Source organism: Leptonotus elevatus, chromosome 17, assembly GCF_054856555.1.
Source record: "Leptonotus elevatus isolate MCC_2025b chromosome 17, RoL_Lele_1.0, whole genome shotgun sequence".
NCBI lineage: Eukaryota > Metazoa > Chordata > Actinopteri > Syngnathiformes > Syngnathidae > Leptonotus > Leptonotus elevatus.
The window spans coordinates 5,124,613-5,149,627 of NC_141255.1; the positions used below are offsets into that span (position 1 = coordinate 5,124,613).

The window sequence follows — 25,015 nt, forward strand, 5'->3', positions numbered from 1 at the left end:
AACTGCATGGGAAGCTGACCTATAGAAAAAAATCATGGCCTATTAAATCAGCATTGCAATAGTAACTCATTCACTGCCATTGACGGCTATAGACGTCAAAAACTATTTCTGTCATGTGATTAATTACAATTTAAAAAAAAGTATCGCCTGGTGCCCCTAATTAAAAGAAAAGAAAAGATTATTAAAAATTAGGGGTGTCAGACGATTAAATGTTTTAATTGTAATTAATCGAATGACTTCAATAATTAACTCACGATTAATTACAAATTTTATGTTATAAATGTACAATATTTTTTTTTTAGGTTTTCATATACTTGTTAACAAAAGTGGAAATAAATGTGAAACTAATAGAAACAGTTCAAATGATTTTTTGACGTCTATAGCCGTCAATGGCAGTGAATGAGTTAAGTGGAAAATAAAGTCACAATTAAAGATTATTTTTCAAAATTGCTCTGGAAGTATCTCTCAGGCAAAAATAGACCACAGAGAGGAGGCAGGATTGTAAAAATGCTGGCCCGTTCGTCTGCTATGTGTTTTCTCTCAATGGATTTCCTTTTAAGCTTTTTCAATATTGTTTTGATGTCTTCTCAAGCTGTGTGTGTGTGTGGACGCAAGCGAAAGCGGGCCAGCTCCCAGCAGAGCACATCCGCATGTTTGAGTGTGTTTAACATGCACTGCGCTCCTCCCTGTGAGGTTGACTTCCCAGGTGGACATTCCGCATCATCCCTACAAGTGATGCGAACCATCATCGCTCAAGAATGGCAAAAGCTCAAATTGACCTCATCAGGTTGTGCAGATGTACGTTTTTTTTTTTTTTTTTGAATGGTTATGGCGTGTGGGAGCTAAAAGTCGAGCGTTGATATTGTGCTGCAAAATGCTGCAATACTTGAAACGGAGCTGGCCTAGATTTTGGGACTCCTCCACCACCACCACCTCCTCCTCCTCCTCCTCCTCCTTGGCTGCAGCATGGTGCAGTTTAGCTGAGCTTGGAGCTTGTTCAGCTTGTGTCATTCATGCTTGTTGCCACATTTTGTTTCAAAAGCACAATAAGCGTGACGAGTCGACGGCTCTCTCTCCTTGCATATACATCACCCAACCGTGCCAGCGCATGATCAACGGCTTTTGTATTGCTGTCCAAACAAAACAAAGACATGAATCACACATGCCGGTCCAATCTGCTCTGCATTAATGATTGCCTGATCACTTATAGCCCGCCTCCTGTTAAAAAAAAAAAAAGGAAGTGTCATAAAACCCACCACACAAGACTTAACTGGACAATCATGAACACAATAATTACTAGTGACTAAAAACCGCAACCCTGAGAAACAATGTTTCGAGTCGAATGCACTGGATTTTATTCAGTTTGTCTGATTTTATAATTTTTTATTTTCTTTCTTTTGGACATGTCATTACAACAGACTTCACCGCTCACAACTCATTTACATCAACAACATCCGTAAAAAAGGGCTTATGGGTTAAAGCCTTGGCTCATTGAACCCCCATCACCTTTTGTTTTTTTTGCATATTAATCTCAGTTATCTGTTATTTTAATGTATTAATAACAAATTTAATATATCAAAAATGTACTTGTACACTGTCAGGGGTGCTAAAAAAAACGTCATTGCGCTGATATTGTATTATACGCCACCTATCTTGGTTTAGCGGCGGCTCCCGTGTTAGCAGCTAGCAGTCTTAGCGGCTAACAGCGTTAGCGGCTAACAGCGCTAGTGCCCCATAAACTGTAGGCTGGCGAGAGCCGTCAGATTACTTTTCAAAGGCAGTTTAATAGACGTAAATGACTGAACACTTGTTTGTTGGCAGTCTGACACGGTTGCCTTTCTGACTGATCAGTTTTAAACGAAACAGGCTGGCTTTCTGAAATGAGCTGTTTTCGGGGGGGAAAAGACCATAAACCAAAGACAGACCAAAATCTCTAGGAGATTTGTATAAAATGTCACTAATGTTTTTAGAGAAGAAAATAACGTGCTGCTAAGCAACCCGAATAAATAATACTTAAAAAATGTTGATTGTCCAACCAGCCATCTAAAAATAAAAAACAGTTGAAAATGTGCTTCTTTTGTCTTCTACAATTTATAATTGTTCTTTAACCAAGCAAAACTAAATATTGTTTTTATTGTGATGCCTGTTGTCAGCGTTTAGCGGCGGCTAGCAGCGCTAGTGGCTAGCAGATCCATCGTTGCAAAGGCAGTTTAACAGACATACACGACTGTACACTTTGACGCTCACAGCCTGAACAGCTGCCGTTCCTCAAATGTGCCGTTTTAGCCGGCAAAATCGCGACTGTGGTTCTGACGTCGCTTCGTCCCAGACTAAAATCTATGGGGAGCGATTTTGGTCAAATTTCACTAATGTTTCTAGAATCTGGAAATGGAAAATAATGCATAATAATATAGTTAAAATAATAAATGTAATGTTTTAAAAATTATTATTAAATATACATACATACACATACTTGACTAGCAACTACGTTCTTTTTTTTAGAACGCCACCAAAAATGACGAACCTTAGAGTGAGTGCTTCATGGGGCTTGTGATAAAAAAAACTGCACACCCCATTGCTTTAAACACTACTAACATAATCTCTTTTCGACAGTTTCCCGTGACCTTGACAATTAAAACGTTGCCGAATTAGTGTTGAAATGACGGCAAACGATTGACCCGCGATGACAGATGAAAGTCCTGAGCGTGCGGGCACATTGAGGCCAGCAAGGACAAAGCAATGATAACAAAGGTGTCTTCTGGCGGAGGACAATGGACAATGAAGCAAGCAATTTGCAGGGCACAAAAGCGGGAGCACCTGTCAGACATCTTGTACAGCGTTTATCTACGAGCGCACCCTTTTTTGTAAGGAAATAGACCACGTCTGAATGGTTCTGAATACGCCGCCTTTCCAACCAACCGCTATTCATGTCAGTTCAGCTGGCCGGCGTACAGTTCGGGGCCCCGAATAAACCATGCCAAAGCCTTGCGCTGTAAATCAGTCGCCTTCACCGTAAAGGATATTAAATGCATTGTCAGGCTGTAAACGTGAGTTCAAGTGCAATCGATCGGCCGCTCGTCGCCAAACGGGGGAACAAGAAATCAGAACGCAGGCGGGCGGCCGGCCCGCTTTTATTCATCGCGAATGAATGGAATTACATGGACTGGGCAGCGTATAATGCAGTGTCCGGACCGCTGTGTCACAACGCCACGTCAAGTCGAACCCAGGGGGTGAGGAAGTGTTATAAATATGACTGTGAATGAAAGTAACGTGCCGAGTCAAAAAGACTTTGGTGAAATATTGAAAGGTAGCGCGAGGCTGACACGCCCGACTGCCATCAAAGACGTCGAAAAAGGCCTTGATGAATAATTCATAACGCGGCATGAAAAGACGGGGAGGGAGGCGGCTCAGACGAAAATATACAATGTTCAGATTTAGAATTTAAATCAAGGGAGCTGCCTTAAAAGTTGATAAAAGATGAAGAGAAATGTTTTTATAGATTCCAGTCTGATGCTGCGCCGTAAAGGATTAATCACATTCGGGGCCGGAGCGGAGGGGTTTCATCTTCACCGGACCCATGAGTGTTTTTCTTTTTGCCCAAAGTTCTGAAAATGTCGGAGACAGAAGAGCAAAGTTGTTGAAATCTTGAATTTGGACTTCCTTCTCGAAAAGAAAAAGAGAAAAAGTCTCCCGCCCGGGACAGTTGGACTCATCCTAGCCAGAGTTGCTCGCTATTTGGCATCTTCACGGCACTGATTAAAGTGATCAATGGGGAAGCTGGCTCCCTATTTGGCAGGCAGAGGGGGATGTGCCACAACTCAGCCTGCCAGATTAATAAATACATCACTGCAAGTACTGGTCTTAAAATTAGGGTGAAATAAGCACTGGGATCTTTTCTCATTGAAATGAATGGAAATGCCATTAATCGGTTCCAACCTTCCCAAAACACAACAAAAATTGTTGTCAAGCGTATTTAAAAACAATAAAACAGTTTTTGTCACGGGTCTCTCCTGCGATGCACATTGCGCTGCTCCTTCTGGTGTGCCCGCCTTAGCCACCCGGGGGCAGTATAACACTATAATGTGTTCCGTTCTACGTAGAGGATAAAGATGTGTGAGGACTGTTATATTTACAAACAGGATATGCACTACGTGACCCAAAAAGGATGATAAATAATGCCGTTAACAATATAGATATGTTTATTCTGCCATTTTTAACGACAATTGCGTATTCCGCTGCTGTCGTTTCCCCTCGACTCTTCCTCTTGTTCGCCAGCCCCCTCCTTCCGTCTCTTCTTTCGGTGTGTCTGGAGTTATTAGTCTGCTAATTACCTCTCACTATCCCTCATTTACCCTCGGAATGCATTCTTTCTTCTGATTATAATGAGAAAATGACAAGGGGGCCTATTACAGATTAGAATAGGGGATTGCAGTGTTTCCCACAGATTTCAAATCAATTTGGGTGGGTGTACTCAGGCGGGGGGGCGGAAGGGGGAGGTCTATATATATTTATATATATATATATACAGGGACACGCTGATTGCTTTCGCGGCCTCGCCTTGCCTCGTCTTACAGTCGAAGTGTAAGCGGCCTCCGGAGGGAGATGGAGAAACTCAGGGTGTCTCATTAGGAACCGCTTGGGCTTGTGCCTTTTTATTTTCCGAAACATCTCCAGGATGCCACATTAGGATAATTAACGACCTAAAAGATTTCCTCTATCAGCTCCGGGATGTCCGAGCAGAAATGCTTTGTTCTCACTTTTTGAGTAAGAACCCGCCCGAGAGGCTCTTTTACAAACGCTTCCCGAGGCGGGGTTTATATCAGCGTCAGAGTTGTAAACATCTGGACAAAAGGCAGACGCCATTTGTCAAAGACGTGCTGTGTCGCTCAGGTTTTTCTGAGGACACACGCTGATGAAACTTTGACAGATGATGCGCGCCGTCTCCTAACGTTGCATACGCCGGCACCATCTTCACCCGAACCGCAGCTTTTACAAATACAGCGGCACATTAGTAAATTGGAATGTGGCGTCAAACTATTTATTTCAGGAGTTTAATTTTCACACGCCACACTGGATTGATGGGAAGCATCGTAGACAGGCGCGCACTACTGGCAGGACACAATACATGTGCTCGCTTGGCATTTGCAAAGCTTCCATTTAGAGGCCGTTACATAATTTGCATTTGCACACGCACACCCTCTTGTGTAATTAAATTACCATCCTATGCATCTATTTTTAGGCAGAGTAAATATCTGGTGACTATTAAGCAGGGTAAACCTTACATTAGTGTTTCCCAAACAAATCTGTTCTAAATGAAAATTAAAAAGCATTTTTCAAGTTAATCATACTCTTGTTAATGAACATAAAAGTGGATAAATATGGTTACGAAATACAATTGTGGTTGTATTATTTAGTTCATTGATACAGTAACTTAATAGTAAGTTAATCATAACGTTAATCTTTATAATTGATGGTTAAAAGGAGTGTGGAAAAATTGAGTCATAGATTTGTGTCGAAAAAAAATTCTGCCACTAGGTGGTATTAGTGTTTCATGTTGGACGTTGGTGAAAGGAACACTACATTTTTTTTTTTTTAATTCAGAGAAATTGGTATTTGGAACTTTACGAATGAGCAGTTCCCACAAATAAATATATTTTTATCGCATTAATTATTGCTAAATTATCTCACCGTGACTCATTTGCACAATGTTGTATTAAAATTAAAGGAAGAACAACTATTTAAATGAGGAATGCCTTTGGGCATTGTATTTAATACTATTTAAGGCCTTGTTAGCAAAATCCATTTCATGAATTTGAATGCTTTTAACTAATTTGCTCCCAAAAACGTGTAAATGACCAGTGTCCCAAAAGCATATTTAAACTTTTTTAATGTTTTTTTTTTTTTAATGCTATAGCATACAGAAAGAAGGCTTTGATGCAGCCTCTGAACTGAAGATAACGCTTGAAGCAATGGTAGTTATTATAAAAAACGGCCAGCAGGTGGCAGCAGAGTATAAGAGATCAACCAGGGCCATGTTGCAAAAAGTTATATTCACCACTGTTTTCAACAGGTTTGTGAATAATGATGAAACGTGGCTATATTCTAATGCTAATTGCTGCAAAACAAAAACTGATTGAATTTTTTTTTCCTGATAAAAGACTCTAATCTTTCTTTTGGTAGGTTCCATGTTTTATAGCAATAGACCATAACATTCTGTTGACCTTGCAAAATCCGTCAAAATCCAATAAAACAGCCGGGAGCGAAGGGGGTTGCTTCGGTGAATGAGTTAATGACCTGTGGAAACCCTGTTAAAAAATGTTGGTGTGTGCTCATTTTTTGGGGGGAGGTACTTTGAGTTTGAGCGCCGCTGCTCTAAACCCATGTTCCCAAGAATGCAAAAGGACATGCTGAATGATGGCGGTCTTTATCCACTGATGCACACAATTATTACCTGCAGCTGTGTTTACATTGAGTAGGAGGAAACAACAATAAAGTAACCTTGGCATTTCCCTTGAACCATGCCGCCTTGCCGTGCACGCCACTCAAACCCCCCCCCGCACGCGGGAAGCCGTAGATGTGGGGTTGAGGATACGAATTAGACTGCTTCATAATTCATTAGCAACCTTGACAAGGGGAGATGGAGGTGAGGGGAGGGAAGGGGGCTCCAGAACATCGATTTCCGTCATGTTGGGGTCAGCCGCGCACGAACGTGACTCGGCTGCGGCTGCTCGAGCTCACGTCGCAGGCTCGTCTCATTGATTAGAAGCTACAAGCAGAACAGGCGTTGTTGGGATGGCGGATAATGTTGGGTGCGACTCAGCCTGTTTTGTTTGTCACTTAGTGTTTTACTTTATGCTGCTTTACAGCACCAAACTTTAGGTAGCCCACCACTCCGATGAAGAGTCGGTCCAGTAGCTTTGTTGGTATCTAACTCCAAATGGTTCCTTAATGCACAACAGTGTTAGCATTGAACACAAAATGCTAAATGCCCTCCATTGTCTTTCTATCCGCCGACACATCCTGTGCTGGAACAAACCGGGATTTACAGTTCCCAAGCTGACATGGACTGCACCGCAAATGATTGGACTCGGGTTCCATCGCGGCTTGCCTCCTCCTCTGCATTCATGAATGCGCGTCTTGGTCTCTCCGTGCCAGTTCCGCTACGGATCGATGTCTCCCGTGGGACACCTCAGGCAATCAGGAAGAGCTGATTGCTGTCCCGTTTTCTTCCCACGTCCGTCCTTTTCCAATCTCACCGGGCAGGTCGCTCGGCACGCATCCAACTGCCGACAGAACCCTCGCCTCGGCTCACTGGGAATGCTTAGTCTCCTTATCTTTCATACGGTCCACGAGGACAATCAGTCAAAATTGCAAGTGAAATTTGAACATTTGAAAAGTTGAATCCTTCACGGATTTTTTTTCAAGGACTTGAAGGTTTTGAAGGCGAGGAGGTGGCCCGAGGTTCTGAACCAGCCTGACCCAAGCGGCAAAACGGGTGGAGATACTAACCTGCTGCATATGTATAAATCACAATTCAAACTCGGGCCCGACTGATATGCATTTTCGGAATTCCGATATTTAGCTGGGAAAATCCGATAACCAATTAATCGGACGATTATGTTTATTTTAGATTATATCAACAGAATTCCCCACGGAGATCTCTGTTGCCACCTGCACATGATCATTGACTTGCTAACAAGTCTTCCAAAGATGGTGGAAGGAAATCAAGAGCATGCCGCAAGGAATTTCAGCACTTGACGCGTCTGTATGATAGCAAGAATGCTGGAGGGCTCCTTGCAGTGTTTGGCTGCATTCACTTCATGCATTATCCATATGGTGGATCTAATGCATAAATCAACAGCGGGTGCTAATCTGCAATTGTCAGGAAACATGAGATGAGGTTGCTTATGTTCTAAAAATTTATCACAAATCTTTTCAAAGTTTTATAATCTGTAAATCGCTATTGAATTTCGATTGAGTCTTTTTGATCGAGAAATCAATCGACCAATATGGTTGCACAAGTGTGCACACCCTCCCATAACTGGAATGTGGAATGTGTTCAGAATTAAAATTAGTTCACACCTGCCACCATTGAACTCATTTGCTCCCCAAAACGTATAAATAAGTTCCATTTTAAATATGACCATGCTCTCAAAGACAAATGTATGTTGTTTTTATGCTAGAGGATACGAAAGGCTTTGATGCAGCCTCTGAACTGAAGAGAATGGTTGAATCAATGGTAGTTATTACAAAAACGGCCAGCAGGTGGCAGCAGAGCATAAGAGATCAACCAGGGCCATGTTGCAAAAAGCTCTTTCCGCCACTGTTTTCAACAGGTTTGTGAATAATGCTGAAACGTGGCTATATTCTAATGCTAATTGCTGCAAAACGGAAACAGATAGAAATACATGTTTTTCTTTCTTTCTTTTGGTAGGTTCCAAAGTTTTTATAGCAATAGAACACAATATTCTGCGGGCCTTGCAAAATCTGTCAAAATCCAGTAAAAACAGCCGGGAGCGAAGGAGGTTACTTCAGTAAAATACCCCTGATTAACACAAAATAAAGTTCAGATGTTGCGGTAGGCTTTCACTGGCTTTTTTTGGGCTCCACAGCAAAAGTCTGAAGGTTTTGTGGTAACACTGAATGTTGTTTTTATGAAACTCTATAATTCTCCAAAACAAAAAAACTGTAAACGCCTACTGTTCATAATTCTCCAAATCTTCCAAATAGCAGTCAGCATCACCACCACTTTTTAAAATGATTGATCTTGGTCTCATCTGAACAGAGGTGTGTAGACTTTTTAAAACCCACGCAGGAGAAGAATTCCAAGAATTCCGATATATTGTCGCCCCGCACCACATTCAACGGCATAATCTGGAGGGCAGGAAGGAAAAGAAAGACTGCCAAGCAATTTGATCGGGCGCCAAGTCCCGTTTGCTTCTTCCGCCACTCACATCTGCTCGAGGGCCATTCGGAGCCCTCCAAAAAGTCACCTGGACGTCAACGTCGGAAAAAAACGACGCTTGCGTTTACGGAACTCTGTGCTTTTGAGCACAGGACGCGAGTAGCCAGAATTCCTAATTTGAATACAAAGCGAGGCAGTTCCATTGGCAGCCCTAAATGCCCGCGCCATGGCACCGACGTGCCCAATGCCAAACACAGCAGAAAAGCAAGTCCCGTCCTGTGGCGAGACATTACCTGGGCCGCACTCAAGCATCTTGATTGCCATATGTTGTTTACCTGCGCCGCAGCGAGCAGACAATTCTTGCCGGGAAGAAGTCAAGTTGTGCAAGTCGCTCGTCCATGAAGACGCGCTTGGGTGGACGAACCTCATCAATCACCCTCGGGATGAACTCAAATGGAGAGCGGCAGCGCGGCGCTCCAACGGTTAGCGCGTCCGCCTCTCGGTTTTGAGGTTCTGATCTCGGCTCCCTCTCTGGAGCTTGATTGTACTCATTCTGGTTGTTTACATTAGATTAGAGCCTTCTGAAAATATTCCCCAAATAGCAGCGCCATCCCCACGGGGAGAAAAGCCGTCGTCTCGCGGTTATCCCGGGAGCGCAGCGTGATGACTCAAAGCGCCGTCATCTCGGCGTAATGATGATCAATCCCGGCTATTAGCGGCCCGCAGCTCCCCGCCGACGACGCTCTGACACGGGAAACACGCATCCGCCTAATCGGTCCCATAACTCCCACTTTTGCGGAGCGCCCGCAGCAAAAGTGGGCCACAATGAGGAGGGACGGAGATGAAGGAGCGCTGATGAGAGAGGCAGGCAGGTAACCCGAGTTGTAAACAGTCAACTAGCAGTCAACAAACATGCCTTTGACTGGATACCGGCAGAGATCGCTGATTGGCAGTGAGGAAAATGTCAAAATGGACAAAGTACGACTGTGTCTTCTTTTTGCTTGTGTTTCCAGTACGTGCATGTGAATGTTGCATTTTTTATCCAATCAGATTTCAGCATCTATGTGTTGCCATGCCAATCTAATCTGCCTAGGAGTTCAAATTTGCCTTTACAGGGGCAGATCAATGGCTCCTAATGACATCTGTCTTGTGATTGGCTAGTCAGAGCAAAATTGTCTGTAGTTACCAGGACTGCTGGACAGCATTCTCACAAATGTTGCTTCTAATTTTTATTATTTCAGGTACTTTTTATTATCCACACTTTTTTGATGTGAAAAAACGTCTTCATAATACATCGGAGTCAGTTGGTGCACATGGAAAAAAAAACTTGCCTGCCATTCCTCAGTCATGCTGGTGCATGGGTTCAAATCCGGGATGGAACACATTTTTTCACTTTAATTTCTAAAATAGTCATTGTCCAATTAAATTTTTTTTTTTAATGTCTTTTGACATTATAAAGCCACTAAATCTCCATTCATTTTCAATGACATTCACTCTAGCATTCAGCAAGATATCCTTCAATTGCACAGTGGGCACTATGGCGGACCTTAGGCCACTAAACAGGAGGCGATGGTTCCAATCCCACCTTAGACAGATTGCAGTGCAAGTGTTCTACAATTAATGCTTTGTAACTTTCACATCATTTATCTTTCAATTTAAGCAATCAGCTTACATTCAGCTATCCAGCATTCCCATGGAATTTCTCCCGAAATTGCACTTTTGTCTAGTATCTAATTAGTATTCAGGATGTCCGATACGTCTTTTTTTTTCCTATTCTTCTAATTTCTAGTTCCTGATTGCAAAACAGCCACAAGATGACGGCTGATACTGTGAGTGCTGATACCTTGAAACGGGCCATCTCTGGTGATTATGACGTTTGATAAATATTGATTTTGAACTGCTCTAGATGATTTGCATATGTATTATGTATGTGCGTGACACCAAACTCAAGCCTCATACTGTATATTGAGTGGAAGGGACTTTTGCGCATCAATTCTTGAGGGGGTAACTATGGAAACTGCGTGTATGTGTGTGTGTGTGTGTGAGTGTATTGATCCATTGGGGGTGTGGGTGTGTGTGTGTGTGTGTATCTTGGCCAATGTGCTTGAGTTGTTCTGCCTGCGCGTCTGGAAACCGTCCCTCTGGTCATGTCAGGTTGCTCTCACACCGCTGACTGATACCACACGCACACACATGAAGTTTTGCTCTGATTAACCAATCACAGGACAGAAAAATGCTGATGTCATCAGGGGGCCGGTGCTCTAGCCCTGTAAGGATGAATATGAAATCTGATAATAAAAAATAAAAAAACAGTCCTATTTATAACTAACAGCAAACATTGGCCCTGGACAGATTAGATTGGCATGGCAACACATGGACGCTGAAATCTGATTGGATAAAAAAAAAAATGGAACATTTACATTTACATACTAGAAGCAGCGCAGTCAATGGAAACGCTGGCAAATGAAGACAATAGACCAGGGGTGGCCAGGTTGGGTCCTCGAGAGCCCCTATCCAGCCTGTTTTCCATGTCTCCCTCCTCCAGCGCAGCTGAATCTAATGATCACCTGATCATGTTAGTGGTGAGAAACATGGAAAACGAGAGAAAAGGCCTTGCTGGCCCTGCTCGTCCCACCAACCGGCTTAATAGCAACTCATTAGGTTTTACGTCAAGCACGCTTGTGGGCGTGCGTTTAAGAGCAATTTCAAACAACCAATTCTCGAGCCTCCATTTTGCACGTTGCACTCCTCGGGGGTACGAGGATGCTATATCTGCAGCGAGACGCACGCACACACACGTCTCAAGAGTGTGCAACAACACGGGCTCCGCCGCACACTGAAGCGGCTCTGCGGGTTTTATTTTTAGCATGGCAGGCAAATCCGCCTCCACCCCCCCCCCCCCTTCCTGCTCTCTGGCCTCCCTCTCATCTCTCTCCTGCCATCGCTTCTCTCATCTCTCACCCTCATCTTTGTGTGTGCGCGCTTCCATGCCCTCTGCTCTCTCAGCCATTGATCACGTGCGAATGGATGCCTTGTCTCACTTTCATCTCCCTTCCTTGGGTTTTTATGACGCCTGTCGCCACGGCAGCCGAGCGGCCTGAGGTCGAGCGCCGGGGCGGCTCCCGTTACGTATTTAACGCTGCGGAGAGTTGTTGTATGCTCTTTGTATGCATTGCTGCTCCGTTTGAATGAATGAATGAATGATTTCAGCTTCATAGAGAAAACACAAATCAAATCATAACCGAAAAAGGATCAGGCTTCACACATAAATAAAGAATACAATATAAGAAATGAAGACTTGACTTGACAGCCACTGGTTTTAGCTATCTTACGTTTAGCAAGCACACTTGGCCTCTTGTTTGGAAAATCGGCGCCCGTGTCCCAATTTGCAGAGTGACAAAAAAAAATCCAAAAGCTCCACGACTCACCCAGCACGCCCAGACGATAATTCATGGTCACAACGATGACGTTGCCGTAGGCGGCGAGGACGCTGGCGTCAAACATGTTTCCGGTGCCTTCCATGTACGAGCCCCCGTGAATGAACAGCATCACCGGCTTCTTCCTGCGGTCGCGAATATCTGCAGAAGGAGCGTCATTTGGGTTAGATGTTGCTTTTTGATAATAAGAACAAATGGCAACACTTGATTGAGGAGGACTGCACTAGAAAGTAGTCGGGTGAGTACTTTTAAGGCAATTTGAAATAACACAGTGCAAGCAGTGTTGCTGATTGTCAAGTGATGTGGAGATGCTGGGGAGAAACACACATTTGAATTTTTTACACGCATTTACTCCTCACTCTTGCTTGCGAGGGGGGGGGGGGGGGTGGGATAGCTTAAGATCATTTAGGTACACATAAGCCAATGTTTCACTTTGAGCTTCTCCTGAAAGCATATTTAAGTTTATATATTTATTTTTGTCTCACATGAATTCAGAAACACGAAAATGTGCGAAAATCAGAATAGAGGTAGCGTTACAAGCTGAAGGGGGGAGGGGGGGGCACCACCATCAAACATGAAATGTTGGGTGTCCTCTGTCCATTGTTGTCCTTGCTCATGACAGGTCACCAGCTGTTTTTCCATCCTAAATTTCCATAATTCCCCCCCCCCCCCCCCCACCCCCTACCACCTTGGCTCGCGCCTCGGCTCCCTCACAAATGTGAAAATCAGTCGGTCGGCGCTGAGCTGCAAGGACAGTTGCATCAACATCTTTCTGGGTCAATTCCCCAGCGGTCCATTTCCAGGAAATGTATTCTCTCGGATGCTATTGTTGAGCGCTGGCAGGACGGCAACAATGGAAAGATTTTGCATCAACAACAACAACAGCACATCATAATTGTACTTTAGGAATCCTGTCAGTGCTATACCGGCTCGTAATGAGGATGAAAATCAGCTGTTGTTGCCATGGTGACCTGGCATCCCCTACTTGAGTTCACGTCACTAAGCCAGTATACTGAAAATGCCTTTTCTTTGCATTGAGCTTTCGACTAAAGTATCTACTTTCCCCTTTGGACTCGCAGTACACGGTGACATATTGTTCTCTGGAAACAATGCATCCCAAGTACCTGTTTGCAAATCAATACGATTGATCCCCTTCGTTGACTGACGGCTCCCTTGCAGCTGCATTTGAGCTGCTCAAGCCGAGCACGTACGCCGCGATTGCTGCACACTTGCAACTGTGGTGATTGCGTCAACGAAATGAACGAAATACGGAGCGGAAGCAAACATATATAACAGGGGATGTGTTTAGGAATAGCCAATCACATTCTTACTAATGTTAAATTGGATCTGAACTTAATGTGATTTCGAATTCTTGAGGGTGTGCACACTTTTGCAACTATATCTCAAATTCACTTCCCCTTTTTGATTTTTTTCTTTCTCAATTCTGTTGTACATTTTAAAGGTTATATTAGTAAAAGTTTTTAAATAATTTATCGTGGTCTCATTTTTGGGATATCCCCAAAACTTGGCATTTCAACAAGGCAGTCTGAGATAATTGACCTGGGACTTAATGGCACGAAGATGGAGATCAAGAGTGAAAATTGGACCATCACCAGATGAAAGCGGTCCAAAAGGAGCACAGTAAACACGAAGCAACGAGGCTGAACACGCCGACTCCGTTCGGCAAACTTGAACGAGAGCAGTGGCGAAGGCGCGAGCCGGCAGAAGGCGGGTACCCCGAGGAGCCGCAGCTCGGCTGCAGATGCTCTCAAGCAGAACAGCAGACAATGGCACTATTAGGCCTGCACTCGTGTTCAGCACATCACCCACCGACAACCCCCAGGACGCCACCTTCTGCTCCCCTCGCCATCCTGCTGCTTGACTGGTGACTGATGAACATCGAGTCTTGAGACACAACCGCATAGCTTCGCCTGTCTGCTACCTGAATGCTAATGCTAATTAGCATCTCTTGTTGCAGCACTTTAACCCTTTAAGAAACAAACGGAACAGCAACAACACAATAAAACACTATTCACAGGCATATGTTCTTTATCCTCTGCACAGAACGACTAATATTAGTGCTGTACTGATGAGCTGAGAGAGGAGTCGAGTGTAAATTTGGCCTTAGGGAACAGCAAGTTTCGAGAAGGTCAAACCAAGATCAACTCTAAAAAGTTATCGCGCATTTTCAGGTCAGCCTGAAAATTGTGAGTGATGTATGTTCACGTGTGCCAGCAGCGGTACCGGCGTCACGCGCACGCAGGTTATTGGGAGGCCACCGTGATGGAGGACCGGAGGTGGAGAGAGACGTGAAGTGATGAATGGGCCCTGATGAGATGCACAGTGGCAGAGCTGGCCCACAGGCCGCCGAGCTGGCCTAAAGACCAATCGTTAGAGAACAATGGATCACGGGGCCAGACTGATTGCATCGGAGATGTATATGTGTGTGCGGATACGCCTCGGGTGCATTTTTAGATACACTGCCAGCGAAGGTAAGGTTAAATGGATGTGACTGTGTTTAATTGACATATAAACTGACTTGGCCTTTAAACGTCAAACACACATGCACAATGTAAAATATATACAAAGTAGGTATTGAGTTTGTGTGTGTTAGCCGGCTAGCTAGTATCAAATTCACCTGTTTAGCTTTCAGTGAAGCCCAGCTAGGCTATCAACGCCTCTCACGCCATCCTAGCGTTTAGCCATGTGAATGCCGGACGGAGACGATAGGTTAGCTTAGCGCTAGCTAGCTAGTACAGCATAATACAGATGGATTTACTGGACCTGGATGTGACTGTGTTTAATGGGAATATGAATTGACTTGGCCTTTAAACATCAAACATACATGCACAATGTAAAATATATACAAAGTAGGTATTGAGTTTGTGCGTGTTAGCCGGCTAGCTAGTATCAAATGCACCTGTTTAGCAGTTAGTGAAGCCCGGCTAGGCTATCAACGCCTCTCACGCCATTACAGCGTTTAGCCACGTGGACGCCGGACGGAGACGACAGGTTAGCTTAGCGCTAGCTAGCTAGTACAGTTTAATACAGATAGATTTACTGGACCAAAGCAAGAAAAACATTCTGGATTCCATCGTTAGCCAGGAAGTTATTTTTTTGTTTTGTTTTTAACACACTGATGCACATTCTGGTTTAATACAAAAACAAAAAAATGTGGTGTTGAAAAGTACAATAAGTATCCACTATATATAAACCTGTGTATACCCGAATAAAAATACTCAGTTTTGAAGTATTTATTCATGTATTTTGTGCTTCTGTCGCTGCCGCTGCATTCGCCACATAAGGCGTGGGCTCGGTCAAACAAAACTGTATAAAAAGCAGGAGCAGATGTGGCGAGATGGAGCGGCAGGAAAGAACAGCATCCCGCCCCGATGAGGTTCAATAACATCTTCAACAACACAAGTGCTCCTGCACCTCGGCGCTGAAGTGTTTGCTCCTCTACCTCGCTGGCCTCCCATCGCGCTGGATCCATATCTTGTTATTTACGGAGCCTCCGGCTGCCTCGTCTCCTCCCCGTCTTTGTTCATTTAGGCCAAACAAATAGGCAGTAGTGCGAAGTCTGCTTGCCGAAGCACTACACATTTACAAACTAAATTCAACTATTTGCTCCAAGAAATTGTGTTTATATATTCCAAATAGTCAATTCTCCTTATTTGGATGCATTTTTGTTGACTGCACTGCATTCACAAAATGGATGTGCATTTAAGGTTTTTATTTAATTTTAATTTTTTTTGTCCAATCAGATTTCAGCTTATTTTTGTTACCATGTCAATCATATCTGCCCAGGGCTTTTAGAGTCCCTAGTGCTGGTTCATGTAATTTAAATTATATAAGCAACGGGACTGTTTCTTGAAGCGATCAGATTTGATTTTCGTCCACATTGGGTCGATGACATCATCATTAGTTGATCATCACTCAAAAAAGTGTCACGAAGCGCAATTATGGCTGCATCCAATTTGTACTCAATAATTTACAATGAACTCATTCACTGCCATTGACGGCTATAGACGTCAAAAATTCATTTGAACTATTTCTATTAGTTTAATATTTTTTTCCCTACTTTTGTTAACAAGAGTATGAAAACCTAGAACAGATATAAAATTTGGGATTAATCGTGAGTGAAATCATGGGATTAATTACGATTAAAAAAATTAATTGCCTGACGCCCCTATTTTTTTTTATATTTTCTTTTTAAGTAAAGATTATTAAAAATATATATTTTTAATTTATTATAAAGAAGAAAAGATGATTAAAAATGAGGGGTGTAGGTGAGTAAATTTTTTCATAATTTTGTAAAAAAGTGGATTTTGTTTTTTTAACTAATAGAAATAGTTCAAATTAATTTTTGACGCCTATAGACGTCAATGGCAGTGAATGAGTTAAACAGGCTATGGATCTTCGATAAAACTTTTTTTAAACTAATCCAATTTTTTTTTTTAAACCTTTACATGTTTCTGTTTCTGTCTTAGAAACTCCTCCATTCAAAACTGCATTGGATATTTTTATGCCACATTTCTCAAATATGTGCATTTTATTGTTGGGTCAAAAAAATTGGGTCATTTGGTCAAATTGACCCATGATGTGGATCGGTCCATTTTTGATCCATAATTGGGTTACTTTTGACCCAACTGTTTTTAGAGTGCACAGGTGACTGTAATGTAATTGATTCAAAATGTTAATTGATAAATATAACTGATGAATAATTTGACAATAAATGCGGAAAGTATGTTTTAAATTGGCACTGTTGATGTTTTTCCACTCCAACCTAATTGGCGTCCCACTCCCTCATCTCCCTTCCACTATAGACGGCGGATTATTTTTCGGGTTCGCTCTCACTCCTCATGGAATTTCTACAAATTGAGCGGATGGGGAGGCAGATCCGAGTTTTCGGGCGACGCAGCCCCGCTCTGTCCTCGCAAGTGCTGCATGAGACAAAGGACGGCACAGGCGAAGGCATTCTGGCTTGTTTTCCCGCCTTTAACCTCCTTTTCCTTCCATGTCCCACGTCGCTTTCTTTTAGCCTTAACCCTCTTGGACTCGTGTTGATCCCCGCTGCTCCTCTCCTGAGTGTTCACGTCCGCCCGCTTGCTTTTGTTAAGGCACAAAACATTACATCCATGGATTCTGCCTTTTTAAGTATGCGTGACAACCGAGTTAAGTCACATTTTTGCCCGAAGTGGAAAATATTCCCAAATGCGTGAAAATTAGATTCTTGGCTTGTTGCTTATCGGTCAATGAGGAGGGATGAAAATGCTATTTAATTATTTGCTGCATTCATTTAAATCCGGGAAGCAGTTCCCACGAGGATTTAGTGCAAAATGACACAAATACGGAATCACTATTACATTCGCAAACACACTATTTACATTATTGTACGCAGAGGTGGCAAATCCAGGTCCAGAAAGTAAAAACCCTGCCACAGTTTGACTTTAGCCCCAGGTGCTAGCTAGCTAGCTCCCTAGCTATCTCCCATGATGCTCGTTTACCTGCTTTAGCCCCTGGTAAACAAGCTTGGAGCTCGTTAGCGAGCTAGCATCAGTCCTCACTTTGCACTTTAACAAAGCTGGACTCATGTTTTTCATAACATAAAGTAAGAAATAATAATACGTACAATCAGAGGTGGCAAATCCAGGTCCAGAAAGTAAAAACCCTGCCACAGTTTGGCTTCAGCCCCAGATGCTAGCTAGCTAGCTCCCTAGCTAGCTCGCGTGGTGCTCGAACTGCTTTAGCCCCTGGTAAACAAGCACTATGTGAGCTAGCTAGGGAGCTAGCTAGCATCAGGGGCTAAAGCCAAAGTGTGGCAGGGTTCTTACTTTCTTTGCCACCTCTGATTGTACGTATAATTATTTCTTACTTTATGTTATGAAAAACATGAGCCCAGCTTTGTGTAAGTGCAAAGTGAGGACTGGAAACAGTAAAGAGTACATCTGAACAGCGTTATGGTGGATTTGAGATTGTGCTTACGTAGCAAGATGGAGGCAGCGGCATGACGAGTGTACCGCTGGCAGGTTTGGAATGAAATGAGGGGGAGCACATGAACACGTTTCTTCTCTCTTTGCTCATCTGCTTCTGTCTACATGCAGACAACGCAATGAAGCGTGACACCGTCCTCATGCAACCTCCTCGTCCTCCTTGCACCTCACGCTTCACTCTTTTTCCCGCGCGTTTCCGCCCTTAGCCAGCATTTAACCGGCTGTCTGAGTTCCAAAGAAGCAGAGAAGCAGTAAGCGCGCGTGAGTTCATACGTGGAAAGGACTTGACTTTTTTATGAACATTGCAAGCCTTCCATGAACTTCTCCGGGAGTAACGCATAAATCGTTGTCTCTAATGTATAGTAGCGGTCGAGTGTCTGCATTTACATTCTAAATGCTGATTAGCGTCTTTTCCCACATTGCGGCTTTTTCATGTATTTTCGATTTAGCTGAAAAGGGAGTCTTGGCTGTCAGCGACAGCCTTCCTTAGGAGAGGCTCTCAGAGTTCTCCCTCTCGAATGCAACAATGCGGCCCTTAATTGGAACGCTCCTGCGACAGTTGCTATCCAATCCGGAGAAAACAAGGAGAAAGCAACAACAAGAACACAATCTATCTATAGATCTATCTATCTATCTATCTAAAATGTTATGTTTCCAAAAGTGCTAGTGGTATCAGTACTTGGTATCGGTATCAGTGACCATTGACTACGTCGTACTGGTATCGATCTGAGAAAAAAAGTGGTAACGAACATCCCTAACTTTTGATGCAACCCTGTGTCAACATTTGTTGCTTGACACGGGCTAGTAAAAAGGATTTAGAAAAGCTCAAAAGCGTTCAACACATTTGCAGATATAGTTTAACATAAATATATTTGGCTTGAAATGTTATAATTACCATCATTTGTGTTTGCCCGTGGGGTGTTTCGTTTCGCAGGTTAGGTTGTATGCTAGCTAGCATTAGCAACAATATATATATATATATATATATATATATATATATATATAACTTACTGTTTAGCTTGAATATCTTTTGAGGTTGTCTCATTATTTCTTTGCCTCTTGTCACATAATACGGCAAGAGTGTTGTGATACAAATAAACTTGGCTTGCTTGACAGGATTTGATCAATTAATTATTATTAGAAATGGAGCCCTGTCTTAAAGACCCTCGATATATCACACTGTAATTAAAACCCTGTTGCCTGCGTCATATTCTTATCACCGGCAGTCGTTATTGGAATAATCCAAAGCCCCTCTCGAATGCATCACACGAGTCGACGCCCCGGGGCCCGCCGCCGTGCTTGTAAATAAAATAATCAGGCTGTGAAGCAAACTCGTTTACAATATTAAAAGCAAAACAAATTAATCAAAGGCCCTTTTTATTTCCTATTTATTTTTGCCGGGGGATTTCCATGTTGTTGGGATCCATACCTCAGGGAGCCTGAGTTGACAGCTTGCAGATTAGCAGATGGAGTAGGTCATTAGTTTCTGCACTTTAATTAATTCCTAAATGCTAACCTCTCACACTTCACCGGGCTGTCATTATTTCTGTTGGATGGAAGACGCACGAGCTCGGATGTCGCCAAAAGCTCGATAAGGTTGCTCATTTAAAGGCGCAGATCGGAATCAGAAAGCGAGAAGCCGGAGGAGATCCAGTGAGAAGTGCCACACATACCTCATCCGTCTATGACAACCCTGACCAGCCTTATGATAACCTTTGACCTGGCCCCACACGCCTCACTGCTTGCGCTCTATCTTTCGATCCGCTGCAAAATAACGTAAGGCTCCAACCATTTCTATTGTTCTGCTTATAATAGCGCACTAGCTTATTCCCACACAACAGCGGATGACAATAACAATGTTTTGCCACTGAAAATATCTTCTGTCCACTTTTGGGGTTAAAATTGTGTTTTTGAATCAGTTTGATGCCTGTGGAAAAAAAAAAAAGCCTCAAACTTTGCCCAAGAAGAAAAAGATCCCCTCTCACAAAACCCCTGAGAAAAAAAAATAAATGCCTCCAAGAAACAGGAGGGATGATAAAATCAGCTGCACTGCTGCAGCGAGGAGATAAACGACTAACATCCTCTAACGGGGGCCACAAGTGTCCTTGGATGCCCCCCCCCCCTCGAACCAACCTGATATTATTGGCTGGCGATATATTTGCGGGCTCCGTAACAATTTCACCCTTGAGCTGAGGGTTTGGGGCCCAAATCATCGTTGGGCTCATCTACATTTTGGGGACAAATCTGGTGCGATGCGTTCAAGGTCGCTTCGGAAGCGGCGATGAGGATGGAAAACACACACGATGACTTCCAGATGAAGATTGTTCATCCTGGCGATGGTTTTTAATTCAAAAGTCAGCACATTTATTGCGTGTGGTGCGGAACATAGCCACCTTGTGACGTGCGTGTGTGCGTGTGCGTGCGTGTGTGTTTTCCATACACACCCCCAAAAAAAGACTGGAAAACAAGAAAAAAGGCAAAACATGCATCAAAAATACCTTCGTCTCGAGGCTTGTTGGCTGCAGATTCATCGTGTTTTTTTGTGAGCGGACCTAGGGTTCAGAAAAAAAGGGGGGGAAAAAGAGAAAAGAGAAAATTCAAAAAAGATTACTGGCAAAAAACGTTTTAAAAAAAATTAAAAGACAAAAAAAGAATACCAAAAATTAAGAAAAGAAGCAAGAGCAAAAAGGACAAAGCAGTAAGAGTTGTGTTTTTTCTTTCTTTCTGCGTTTTGTTGTTTAAAAAGAGGACAAAAACAAAATGCATCACAGACACATTTATCACAAGAAAAGACACAAGATCAAGAAAGCTGATGATGTCGTCATCTCCTCTTTTGCTTCTGTCCGCCTGCGGGAGAAATGCGCCCTAGCCCTTTCCCCTCCGATCTCTTATTGGTGGCTGCATCTACTAGCTCAGGTGCTTCCAGTTGTACGCCCCCCACCACCCCCCCAAAAAAAACGTGTAGCAGAAAATGTGCAAATTTGACACCCCCCCCCCCAAACCCCCCCCCCCCCCCCTCTCTCTCATTTAAATCGCACAGTGAAAGCACATCATCAAAGAAGAAAACAATAGTCAATTAGGCCACCGCAGTGCCCAACGCCAAGCCTAAAAAAAACCCAACCCAACAACCTTCAATTACGCTGCTGCAGTGTCGGACAATATGCCTGTCGCTGTTGTACCCGCGTTCAGAGAAAGCCACGTCTGCGGGGGCGTTGCGGGGGGGAGCGATATCATTATTCGCAGAGTCACGCAATAATTACATAACACAACAAAAGTGGCTGATTGAGGGCCACAGGTGAAAAAAAATAAATAAAGACAAGTTAATTTGATACCTGTCTGCCCACTGGCTGCTATTAGGAAGAAAAGAACCAAGAAAATCAACTGTTTATTTGACGCTCTAAGAAAGAAAATGACGGCAAATGACTGAGTTACTCATTCACTCACTACAAGCCATTTTCACTGAAGCAATCCCCTTCGCTCTTGGCCGTTTTACTGGATTTTGACTGATTTTGCAAGGCCCACAGAATATTGTGGTCTTTTGCTTATAAAAACATGAAAACCAAAAGAAAGATTAGAGTCTCTTCTTTCATCAGGAAAAAAAAAGTATATTTCTATCTGTTTCCGTTTTGGTGCAATTAGCATTGGAATATAGCTAAGTTTCATCATCATTCACAAATCAGTTTAGAACTGTGGGTAACTAAGTTTTTTTTCCACATGACCCTGGTTGATCTCATTTGCTCTGCCGCCACCTGCTGGTCGTTTTTGTAATAACTACAATTTCCTCAAGCATTCTCTGCAGTTGAAAGGCTGCATCAAAGCCTTCTGTATGCTCTAGCATAAAAAAAAACATAAAACACGCATAAATACGTCTTTGGGACACTTAAAACATTTAAAATACGTATTTATACAATTTTGGGGAGCAAACGAGTTAAGGTCTCTATATTCATTTCTTAAGAGCACAAAAATAAAAATTTTGGTCTGGTTTTATTAAAATAAATGGTTTTTAGTCTTTGTAAACTAGTGCATGTCTTTAGCCCCGCTGCTAGCTTGCGCGTCTCGGAAACTTGTTCCAAAATAAACCGGAGTTCACAACATTTAGCAAATCTAAAAGGTTGTTCAAAAACCACATGCTTTAAGGCATTTCAATATATTTAGGAGTTGGGGTTTGCATTTCTTAAAATTTTGAAGGTAATATTTGTTTCCCCCTGAAACTGATACTGAAATATCGGCTCAAAATAGTTACTGCAAATTGTCTAGCTATTTGTTATTCCTTTCAACAAAAGGGTCATGTAGTGCAAGGAGTCTTTCAATCAAGCAACATTCACTGGTTTGGTGACATGTCGACAAGAGGAGCACTTGATGGCGTTTGATTGACGTCGCGATAACAGGCTGAGACGGCGGGCGGCGGGAATCAAGGGGAAAAAAACAGAAAAGGAGGAGATGACGCAGTTTCATGGAGTCCAATCAAAGGAGCTGAAAAGCATGTGCGGCCTCAAACCCCCCCCCCCCCCCCCCTATTGCACACAACACACAAATACTGAAATAGAGTGTTCAATGCAGGAACTTTCATTTGAGGTTTTACTGGTTCACACTGCAACGGAATGTAATATGCACCTTTCAATTGGGGAGCAAATCCGTTTAATAGAGTGATAAACTGCTTTTTGTCTTGTCTTTTTTTTCCCTTACAATGGATTTAATGGAACGATGCCCTCTCGCTTTGCCTGTCTATCTGCAGGATTATGAAAACCCGCGCCAAGACCAATTTCACAACATACGCCTAAAGATCAGACCATTAAAATTGGGGTCGAGACGTGCAGCCAATCTGCACCGGGGCAGAAAGGAGACAGGAGGTCAAAATCCTGGCCTGGTCAAATGAGGAGGGGAAAAAAAAAAAAAAAGCCAAAATGTAAACAGATGATGTTGGCGGCCGTGTCATGTGAAGCCGGGTGCGAACGAGAAGCAAACAAGGGAGACGCGCCGAGTGACGGGGAAGCCGACGGAATGACATTTACAGAGTGGTAATTATCAAGTAGGCGTGAAGGTTAAAGCCATTTTCCACCCATGGAGCGCGGCGCACATTGAACAGTGAACACACACGAGCGCACACTTGTCGGATTAAGTATTCATGCATTCACCGCTGCCAAAACTGATTTACAAATAGGATCACTTGCCGGCAACCAAAACACAGACTTAATGGCATTTTCCATTCATTTCAATGACAAAAAGATGATTCTCTCCGTTTAGCTAATCTTATGTTCACATATTTAATCAGTGGAGGCAAATAATAAATATAGTTAATGCTATTTCCTTTGTGTCCAGATTCTATCTATCTTTTTTTTTTTTATTCCTTTATTTCTCGGCGGGATTGACCCAAATTTGGACCATTTGGACCTCGGAGGAGATATACTAAAAGCAATAACAAGAATAGCACATGGACGTTTCTCATAAAGCGGACCAAAATAATTCAATAGCTGGACAACTTTATTTGGTCCGCCCACTCCCGTGAGTAAACGTTACACTTGCGGCTTCTTAATGAAAAACCGCCTCAACGCATTCCATTCACTTTTGGAGTGATTTCTTGTCGCTCGCTTCTGTGTGAAAGGCTTATGAAAGGCGCTGAAATTCCAAAAGGATGTTTACATTTTTCTGGGAAGGCTTTGAAGACATCACGACCGAATCATTCTCACAGATGCTCCGTGTTCTCTCATGCTGAATAGATGCCACAGCTGCACTTTTGGCACTTGATTAATCTCAAAGCTACGAGCGTATAAACGAACGTGTGGAGACTGCAACTGGTGACACCATACACACATAGAGTTATATATATCAGGGGTGTCAAAATCTGTGTGCTCATTTTGAGTTAATTTAAAGCTCCTTTAACGCCGCTCATTTTTTTTAACGCGCGATTAATGACCGGCCCTTTTTTTGGAAAGCCTGTACTAGGAGAATTCTAGTCGCAGCTGTTAAATACAGTGACTCACAGTGATAAGCCTGAAGTTTTAGATACTATTTTTTTTTTTTTTTTGCAATAACCAACGTATAGATTCGTACCGGGATTAATCGGTTTTGAATCAAATGGTGACCTAGGAATCGTGATACGAATCGAATCGGCAGGTACTAGGAAATTCACACCCCTAATATATATATATATATATATATTTTTTTTTTTTGGGGGGGGGTCGATACGATACCGATAATTAGTAGTCAAGGAGGCCAATAACCGATATTTTGAGCCAATCTTAATTTCAGTGAAAGGGGAAAAAAAATATTACCATCCGAATTTTAAGAAATGCAAATCCCAACTCCTAAATATATTGAAATGTCTTGAAGCATGTGGTTTTTGAACAACTTTTTGGTTTTGCAAAATTTTTGTAAACTCCGGTTTATTTTGGAGCAAGCTAGCAGCGTGGCTAAAGACATGCACTAGTTTACAAAGCACAGACAAAAACATCATTTATTTAAATAAAACTAGACCAAAAATTGTATTTTTGCACTGCTGGGAAATGAACATAGAGACCGTAAGGAGATCGTTTCGTTTCATTTCGGTAACTCAGTCATTTGTCGTCATTTCCTTTCAAAAGTAACATTAGCGTGTCAAATAAACAGTTGATCTTCTTGGTTCTTTTCTTCCTAATAGCAGCCAGTGGGCACACACAGGTATCAAATTAACTTGTCTTTTT

General features: G+C 42.8%; 1 protein-coding gene across 2 annotated transcripts in view; it reads right to left on the bottom strand.

Moving 5' to 3' along the window:
- nlgn2a (neuroligin 2a) overlaps positions 1-25,015 on the bottom strand; it is a 61,392-nt gene that overhangs the window by 9,722 nt on the left and 26,655 nt on the right. The window contains exons 3-4 of one of the 2 annotated variants that reach the window (XM_086058279.1): positions 20,834-20,887; positions 12,334-12,483 (exon numbers count right to left, since the gene is read on the bottom strand). In XM_086058279.1, coding sequence (XP_085914405.1) covers positions 12,334-12,483; positions 20,834-20,887 — 204 coding nt within the window. The remainder of the gene's footprint in view (positions 1-12,333; positions 12,484-20,833; positions 20,888-25,015) is intronic. The other variant, XM_086058280.1, reaches the window with a different exon arrangement.